General features: G+C 36.1%; 1 protein-coding gene across 1 annotated transcript in view; it reads left to right on the top strand.

Annotated features, from left to right (window-relative positions):
• Window positions 1-602: 602 nt before the first annotated feature.
• Window positions 603-10,550, top strand: part of cdi (center divider) — a gene marked incomplete at its 5' end in the record, with an annotated part of 68,393 nt that continues 58,445 nt past the window's right edge. The window contains 1 exon segment of the mRNA XM_053793264.1: window positions 603-729. Within this exon segment, the coding sequence (XP_053649239.1) occupies window positions 603-729 (127 nt within the window).

Genomic DNA, 10,550 nt, shown 5'->3' with positions numbered 1-10,550 from the left:
TATGTATTACTAAATTTAAAAGGCAAAACTTTCATTTTTACTTTTGGGCCACCCAACCTCAAGTGGGATATGGCTGGTGCATTGAAAGAAGAAGAAACATGCAAGATTTCAGGTACATCTTGCTACTTCTACTTACACTTAGGTCACACTATACATGCATGTACAAGCATATATATACATACCCCTCTGGGTTTTCTATTTTCTTATTAGTCCTTGTTCTTGTTTATTTCTGCTTGTCTCCACGGGGGAAGTGGAACAGAATTCTTCCTCTCTTAGCCATGCGTGTCGTATTGGCGACTAAAATGTCAGGAGCAATGGGCTAGTAACCCTTTTTCCTGTATATACAGTATTACTAAATTTAAAAAGGGAAACTTTTTTTTTTTCTTTTTGGGCAACCCTGCCTTGGTGGGATATGGCCAGTTCATTGAAAGAAGAGAAAGATATTTAAAAAAAGTTATGGTAAACAGTCTTTATCTGTGTGATCTGATTATGAGTGCACATATTTATGATGCTTACTGTATGTATGTATGTATGTATGTATGTATGCATGCATGCATGCAATATGATTATTTTATTAGTTGAATCATGTGCAATATTTTCAGATGTGAAGCTGACCCAGATATACTACCAAGAACACACAACTTTGGAGTACATTATCGAGACTTTTACCAAATGTGCCAACAAGATTGTCCTGCACTATTTTTGCAAATGGCTTTTCAGTGCTGTCAGGTAAGATTTTTTAATATCTGGGTAAATGCATCTGTTTAGGTATCAACTTGTGTATAGAGTACTGTATGTAAGACAGGTTATCAAATTGATCGGAGAAAGTACAATAAATGTAGAATAGATAGCAAGTTACTAAATGCTGTAAAGAGTTTTTATGAGGATAGTGAGGCTCAGGTTAGGGCGTGTAGGAGAGAGGGAGATTACCTTCCAGTAAAAATAGGCCTTAGACAGGGATGTATAATGTCAACATGGTTCTTTAAGCAGTAAAAACAACATAATACATCACAGCAAGGAACTAAAACTACATATTCACTTTTATTTTTGTAAGATGTGGAGGCCTTAAAAAAAGTTGTTTGGTTTCTTGGGGGCTCCCAGGAACATAACCCTATTTTTCCCACAAGTTCTTCAGTTCATCTGACACTATTTTATCTAACACGGCATTTTCAGGAATGTAACTATACCATGCTAAATGACGGTCTACTCTACTACTTGTTCTCAATATCTGTATTCATCTCAAATGTTAATGAATCCATTGTATCCACCTAAGGTTAATAATCAAAATTGTACGTCTTCTCTACAAGACTTATTAACCCTTTCAGGGTTTCGGCCGTACGAGTATGGCTTACGTGCCAGGGTCCTTGACGTACTAGTACTCATAATTTCTAGCGCCTTCAAATCTAGTGAGAGAAAGCTGGTAGGCCTACATATGAAAGAATGAGTCTATGTGGTCAGTGTGCGCATTATAAAAAAAGTCCTGCAGCACACAGTGCGTAATGAGAAAAAAAAAAATTTTGGCCGTGTTTTTTGGATTAAAACAGCGGCTTTGCACTGTATTTTTGTATGGTATTTATTGTTGTATTCTAGTTTTCCTGGTCTCATTTTTTAGAATGGAAGACATATTACAGAAATTGAGATGATTTTGACTGGTTTTAAAATGAAAAGTACCTTGAAATTGAGCTCAAAGTAGCAGAAATGTTCGATTTTTACCAAAGTTCAAAAGTAAACAAATTATGCTAAGCGTCCAATACACATCAACTGGTGAGTCTAATATTCTTTCAAAAGTGCACCGATATTATTTATACCATTTCTACACTAATGCAGTAGTCTGCGTAACAGTAAACCTGTTTTTTGTGAGAAGAAAAATTCAAAATGGAAAGCAAAAGAATGTAAGAGGGGCATGGGGACCTGACTAATGAACAGAGGAAATGTTACTTTAGTGCCAGTAATGTCTGTCTTGTTTATTCTGGACCCTATTCAGAAGTTGGCATCTTTTGAAATTTGTGTGAAATTGGCAAAATTGCTCAATGCTGACCACTGTTTTGGATAGTTGAAATTGTTAAATGGGTGGTTTCTTGTACTCGTTCGATAGAAAAAATGGAGTTCTAGCTAAATAGGTATGATTTTTGTCAACTAGTACACTGGAATTGGCCGAAAATAGGGCTCAAAGTGGGCAAAATCGCCAATGCATAAACATCGTAGAGACCGCTAAATTCGCGAGAGCATAATTCTGTAAGTTTTCCATCAAATTTCATACTTTTGGTGTCATTATGATCGGGAAAAGATTCTCTATCTTTTCATGAGAAAAAAATAATTTTATTTTTTTTAATTTGAGGGACCCTGAGAACAAGTCTCTGAGAGGGCCTGTGGACCCTGAAAGGGTTAAAGCCATAGAGCATGACCCAATAGAATACTCAAGTCTCTTGTATTCATTGTAACTCATCTCATGACCATATGTACTGTTATTGCCTTATTAACCCCTTGACTGTCGCAACCCCCAATCCTGAGGTGTCTCCTGGTGTCGCAAAATTTAAAAAAAAAAATTATTTTTTCTTATGAAATGATAGAGAATCTTTTCCCGATTGTAAAGACACCAAAAAAACGAAATTTGATGGAAAACTGATGGAATTACGCTCTCGCGAAGTTAGCGACCTCAGCGATATTTACAAATCGGCAATTTCGCCCACTTTGAGCCCTATTTTCGGCTAATTCCATTATTCCAGTCAACCAAACTCATAGCTATTTCTTCAGAACTCCACTTGTTCTATCGATTGAGTACAAGAAACTGCCCATTTACTGATTTCAACTACCCAATAACATGGTCAGAAATTTGCAATTTGGCCAATTTCACGAAAATTAAAAAAAAATGACAGTTTCAAAATAAGGACCAGAATGAACACTGCAGACATTCCTGGCTCTAAAATAACATTTTCTTTGTTCATCAGTCATGTCTCCAGGCCCCTCTGATATTACTCTTGCTTTTTATTTTGAAATTTTATTCAAACAAAAAATAAAAGATTTACTGTTATGCAGACTATTACAATACTGTAATAATTGTAAAAATTACATCAACCCATTCATGACTGCATATTAGAACGGCTATTTAGACATTTATTGGACAGTGACATCATTTATTTACTTTTGAACATTGGCAAAAATCAAACATTTCCCGTACTTTGTGCTCCATTTCCAGGTTCTATTTATAATAAAATCAATCAAAATCACCTCTATTTCTATAATATATTTTCCATTCTATCAAATGAGACCAAGAAAATGAGAATACAACCATAAATACTATACGAAAATAGACCACAAAGTCGGCATTTTAATTAAAAAAAATGGTCGGAGTTTTTTTTTCTCATTATGCACTGCGTGCTCCAGGATCTTTTTTATATGGTGCACAGTGACCACACAGACCCATTCTCTCACATGTGGGCCTACCAGCTTTCTCCTGCTTGATTTGAAGCCGCTAGAATTTGAGTATATATACGTCAAACACGGTACCTCGTACGACGTATATATACGGCCGCGACAGTCAAAGGGTTAATCTTAAGTTAATTTTAAGTTTGCCTGAAATGCTCTGCATATAAAGGGGTTTTTGGCATGTACAGCCAATTATTGTATTCCTTTATGTAAACATGCATCATGTCAAATTAAAATACAGTGGACCCTCGACCAACGATGGCATCGATTAACGATAAATCCGACTAGCGATACATTTTAACGCAAAACTTTTGCCTCGACTAGCGCTAAAAAACTCGACCAACACTATTTGTTTCGTCAGACGCGTCCACTTCTGGCAAGTGTTTACAAGCCAGCCAGCCACCACAGTCGCTTCCAAGCATACAATCGGAACATTTCATGTTATCACAGCCTTTTTAGTGATTGCACCTGCAAAATAAGTCACCATGGGCCCCAAGAAATCTTCTAGTGCCAACCCTACAGCAAAAAGGGTGAGAATTACTATGGATATGAAGAAAGAGATCATTGCTAAGTATGAAAGTGGAGTGCATTCCTCTGAGCTGGCCAGGTTGTACACAAAACCCCAATCAACCATCGCTACTATTGTGGCCAAGAAAACGGCAATCAAGGAAGCTGTTCTTGCCAAAGGTGCAACTATGTTTTCGAAACTGAGATCGCAAGTACTCGAAGATGTTGAGAGACTGTTATTGGTGTGGATAAATGAAAAACAGATAGCAGGAGATAGCATCTCTCAAGCGATCATATGTGAAAAGGCTAGGAAGTTGCATGACGATTTAATGAAAAAAATGCCAGCAACTAGTGGTGATGTGAGTGAATTTAAGGCCAGCAAAGGTTGGTTTGAGAGATTTAAAGGGAAGGGAAGTAACCCCGGAAAAGGACTTGCCACCTCAAGGCCTAATGGAAGGGGATTCCCCTTTTAAACACTAAGACCATCAACACTCTCCCCTCCTCCCATCCCAACAATCATCACCAGATCTTCAATAAAGGTAAGTGTCATGTAACTGTGCATGTCTTCTTCAGTTTGTGTGTATTAAAATTAATATTGTGGTAAAAACAATTTTTTTTTTCATACTTTGGGGTGTCCTACACGGATTAATTTGATTTCCATTATTTCTTATGGGGAAAATTAACTTGACTAACGATGAGCTCTCAGGAACGGATTAATAGCGTTAGTCGAGGGTCCACTGTATTATTATTATTACGGATTAATGAAAATGTCTATATTAACCCCTTGACTGTTGCAACCCCAAATCCTGAGGTGCCTCAAAATCTCAACCCCCCTTCCATTATTTTTTTCTTATGAAATGATAGAGAATCTTTTCCTGATTATAATGATACCAAAAGAACGAAATTTGATGGAAAACTGACGGAATTACGCTCTCGCGAAGTTAGCGACCTCGGCAATATTTGCGAACCAGCAATTTCACCCACTTTGAGCCCTTTTTTTGGCTAATTCCATTGTTCTAGTTGACCACACTCATAGCTATTTATTTAGAACTCCATTTTTTCTATCGATTGAGTACAAGAAAGTGCCCATATACCAATTTCAACTACCCAATAATGTGGTCAGAAATTTGCACTTTGGCCAATTTAACGAAAATTAAAAAATATGACATTTTCAAAATAAGGACCAGAATGAACAATGCAGACATTCCTGGCTCTAAAATAACATTTTCTTTGTTCATCAGTCATGTCTCCAGGCCCCTCTGATATTCCTCTTGCTTTCTGTTTTGAATTTTTATTCAAACAAAAATAGAAGATTTACTGTTATGCAGACTACTGCAATATTGTAATAATTGTATAAATGTTAACTGATTCATGACTGCATATTAGAATGGCTATTTGGACATTTATTGGAAAATGACATCATTTGTTTACTTTTGAGCATCGGCAAAAATCAAACATTTCCCCTACTTTGAGCTCCATTTCAAGGTTCTTTTCATAGCAAAACCAATCAAAATCACTTCTATTTCTATAATATGTTTTCCATTCTATCAAATGAGACCAAGAAAACGAGAATACAACCATAAATTCTATATGAAAATAGACCACAAAGTCAGCATTTTAATTAAAAAAATGGTTGGATTTTTTTCTCATTATGCACTATATGCTGCAGGATTTTTTTATATGGTGCACACCAACACAGACCCATTCTCTCACATGTGGACCTTCCAGCTTTCCCCTGCTTGATTTGAAGCCGCTAGAATTTGAGTATATACAGTAGGGCCCCACTTTACGGTGTTCAGCTAATACAGCGATGTCAAATTATGACCAAAATTTGCTATACGGCAAGCAGTCTTTCAAATACGGTGCACCCCACCCGGTTTGTTTACATTCTCCATGACCACATCTATTATGTCATTAAATTTTAAAGTTACTGCGTATTTCATATGCACTCTGATAATTATGCTTATGTGTACCTGTACCTAAATATACTTGCACACTGTGCTGGTGTGCAGGTACACATTGAAATTGCTAAGTGTCTCTCTACTCATGACGCCAATACTATGTAATAATAATCAGTCTTGGGCACATTAAATGTCTTATTTTACATTAATATAGGCATTTTCATTAATCCATCTATGACATTTTCCTCAAAATTATATATGAAACCTGTTACATAGCATATAAACATGATACATACACTCACAGAATAAAAATTGACGTAAATATGAGATTTGTTTACAAAGCAGCTGTGTAGGTAGTGTCGGAAGAATTACTTTTTCTATAGTCAAACTGTAGAAAAATATTCTTTTCGTATGCCTTCACTCTATATATAGCAATTCATGACCCCTATGGGTTTAGTGTTTTTTATTATTATTATAATAATAATAATAATAATAATAATAATAATAATAATAATAATAATAATAATAATAATACAGTGGACCCCCGGTTAACGATATTTTTTCACTCCAGAAGTATGTTCAGGTGCCAGTACTGACCGAATTTGTTCCCATAAGAAATATTGTGAAGTAGATTAGTCCATTTCAGACCCCCAAACATACACGTACAAACGCACTTATATAAATACACTTACATAATTGGTCGCATTCGGAGGTAATCGTTATGCGGGGGTCCACTGTATCTTCATTCACTCTAAAAATGGTGTGTTGCTGTTTGTTTATTCTGTACTAACTTGTACAACTTGTACACAATGTAAAAGTATTTGTATTTTGAGGTAATTATTATAATAAAAAAAATTGAGGTAAATGTTTTACAAACTCTTACAAATTATGTGAATGAACTAAAAGTACACATATTAATACGCATTTATTTCGCTTGACCAAGTGATCGCCCACTACCTATTCAGTTTGTATTCTTACATTGTCTGAACTCTGTATCTCGTTCTCTCTCTCGTTTACTCTTTCGTTAACTTGTTGGCTCTCATTGACGATGGTGTCTAAGGTTAGCTGTGATAAAAAGAGGAGTTGTAAGCCTCTTGCTTTAAGTTCCAAGTTAAAGAATGATGGTGTGCCATTCTGATTTTATTCAATAAACACCCTGCCACTCACCTCTCATACATTAATATTAATATTTTAAGGTAAGTGATAAGTGTACTTTGTGTGTATCTTACCTTTTATTGTGTTTTTAATGTCTATTTCTATCGCTGGTTTAATATAAGTTAGTGTAAACTTGTTGTTTGGCATTTATTGCATATTTTATATGTGCTCTGATAATAATACTTGTGGACCTGTGTGGTTTGGCCCAGCCATTCCCCCACTCCGCTTTTGTTTACAATTTTTGGCATGAATTATTCATTACTTCTCCCTTTGTTTATGATGGCATCTAAAGGTAGTTGTTAGAAACGATTAAATTCAGTGAACAAAGTATGTCGACGTTAATAATAATGCTCTGGGCCACAGTGTAGGTAGCCGGTAGGTGTAGCCCAGGCGGGCTACACCTACCGGCTACCTACACTGACTTCCTACAAATAAGTACTACTCACCTCTCTTCCTATATTAAGACTACACATATTTTAAGATAAATAGTGAGTGTACTATATGTGTATTTTAACTCTCTGGGATGTTTTAAATATCGTATATTAAATATGAGACGGGGAGCCAGGGCTACCTACACCTGACTTCCTACAAATAAGTACTACTCAGCTCTCTCCCTACTTTAAGATTACAAATACTTTAAGATAAGTAATGAATATACTGTGAATGTATTTTACTTTGTGTGTTTTTAATCCTTTCAGGGTCCCCAGGCCCTCTCTGAGACTTGTTCTCAGGGTCCCCAAATTTAAAAAAAAAAAAAATTATTTTTTTCTTATGAAAAGATAGAGAATCTTTTCCCGATCATAATGGCACCAAAAGTATGAAATTTGATGGAAAACTTAGGGAATTATGCTCTCGCGAAGTTAGCGGTCTCGACGATGTTTGCGCATCGACAATTTTGCCCACTTTGAGCCCTATTTTCGGCCAATTCCAGTGTACTAGTTGACAAAAATCAACTATTTCGCTAGAACTCCATTTTTTTTATCGAATGAGTACAAGAAACCACCCATTTACCTATTTCAACTATCCAATAAAATGGTCAGAATTTAGCAATTTTGCCAATTTCACACATTTCAAAAGATGCCAATTTCTGAATAGGGTCCAGAATAAACAAGAAAGACACTCCTGGCACTAAAATAACAAGTTCTCTGTTTGTTAGTCACATCCCCAGGCCCCTCTTATATTTCTTTAGCTTTCCACTTTGAATTTTTATTCTTACAAATATGTAATAGAAGATTTACTGTTATGTAGACTACTGACTTGACAGACTGAATGAATGACTTACTGATTTGACTGAATGAATTACTGACTTGACTGACTGACTTACTGACTTGACTGACTGACTGAATGAATGACTTACTGACTGAATGAATGACTTACTGACTTGACTGAATGACTTAGACACTCCAGTACAACCATTGACTTCAGTACCAGATCCTCTACCATCCACCTCAGCCCAGTAGGGTCACAGCATAACTCTCCACTCTCTTCACAATCGTCCATGAACACCAGCACCCACAATTTAACCCTTTCAGAGTCGGCAGGGCCCTTCCTAGACTTGTTCTCAGGGTCGGAAATTTTTTGGAAAAAAAAAAAAAATTCTTATAAAATGATGATCTTTTCCCGATCATAATGACACCAAAAGTATGAAATTTGATGGAAAACTTATGGAGTTATGCTCTCGCGAAGTTAGTGGTCTCGACGATGTTTACGCATCGGCGATTTCGCCCGCTTTGACCCCTATTTTTGGCCAATTCTAATGTACCAGTTGACAAAAATCATACCTATTTTGCAAGAACTCCATTTTTTCTATCGAATGAGTACAAGAAACCACCCATTTACCGATTTCCACTATCCAATAACGTGGTCAGAAATTGGCAATTTTGCCAATTTCACACAAATTTCAAAAGATGCCAATTTCCAAATAGGGTCCAGAATAAACAAGACAGACATTTCTGGCACTAAAATAACATTTCCTCTGTTCATTACTCATGTCCCCAGGCCTCTGTTACATTTCTTTTGATTTCCACTTTGAAGTTTTATTCTCACGAAAAATATGTTATGCAGACTTCTGCATTCATGCAGAAATGACATAGAAATGGTATAAATAATATCAGGGCACTTGTGAAAGAATATTACACTCACCAGTTGACGTGTATTGGACGCGTGGCATGATTTGTTTACCTTTGAACTTTGGCCAAAATCAAACATTTCTGTTACTTTGAGCTCAATTTCAAGGTACTTTTCATTGTGAAACCAGTCAAAATCATCTCAATTTCCATAATATGTCTTCCATTCTACAAAATGAGACCAGGAAAACTAGAATACAACCATAAATAGCATACAAAAATACACTGCAAAGTCGCAGTTTTAAACCAAAAACAGTGAGTTTTTTCCTCATTATGCACTGTGTGCTGCAGGATTTTTTTTTATACCGCACACACTGACCACATACTCATTCTTTCATATGTAGGCCTACCAGCTTTCTCTCACTAGATTTGAAGGTGCTAGAATTTATGCATACTAGTACTGCACCAACCCTGGCATGCAAGCCGTACTAGTACGGCACCAACCCTGAAAGGGTTAAGGTAATAATACTATTATTTGTTGTATTTGTAGTCTTAATCTGTGAAAACAACATAATACATCACAACAATGAACTACAATTCCATATTCACTTTTATTTTTGTAAGATGTGGAGGCCTAAAAAAAAAGTTGTTTGGCTTTTTTGGGGCTCCCAGGAATGTAACCCTATTTTTCCCATAAGTTCTTCAGTTCATCTAACCCAGTTTTACCCAACACGCCATTTTGAGGAACATAACTACCATGTTAAATGATGGTCTACTGTAGTACTATGGAAGTGTAATATATGTAATACTTAACAAATATATCAGAGAATGCTGCAGGTCTTGGCATTCTGGGAAAATATGAAGTTTTGTACATGGAAAATACCCTAAGTGATATGCATTAAGTTTAATCTAACTTTCACATTGTGCAATATAACAACCCGGTTTTATCTAGCTTGAACAGCCGAATTGTGGAGCTACTGACTGCAGTTATTTCAGCAAATCAGAATGTTGCACGTGTTCACTATCATAATGTGATTGTCAGTATTCAGTACACCGTCATTCTGCCTCCAGTCATAGTAGCCACCCAGATGTTTTTCCTCATAAACTACGAAAAAAAAAATTGATCTACACTGATTATTTGGCACTGTCTAATCACTTTTATTTTATTTTTAGTTATTTTCAGATTAGTAAAATGATGCATGTATTGACTAGTGTACAATAGCTCTACTTCTGAGCATAGAGTACAGTACCACACATCTCCCTCAGTAGTTTTATCATTTCATCCTTTATATAATATATTGATGTTACCTAGAGCCTGTTGGTCTGTCCTTTCCTCCCCACTCTAGTATCTATGAAGACCTGAATGTCTTTGAACTTTGAGTAAGGTTTGTGTGGATGAGGAGCTGTGTGTAATTGACCCTTCTTGTCTTCTACTGACCCACCCACATACATGTCATTTTTCTTGTAGTACCAAAGAAAACTGCCCAATTTCACC

The sequence above is a fragment of the Cherax quadricarinatus genome, chromosome 20 (genome assembly GCF_038502225.1).
Source record: "Cherax quadricarinatus isolate ZL_2023a chromosome 20, ASM3850222v1, whole genome shotgun sequence".
Taxonomy (NCBI): domain Eukaryota; kingdom Metazoa; phylum Arthropoda; class Malacostraca; order Decapoda; family Parastacidae; genus Cherax; species Cherax quadricarinatus.
This window is presented reverse-complemented; position numbering and strand designations above follow the sequence as displayed.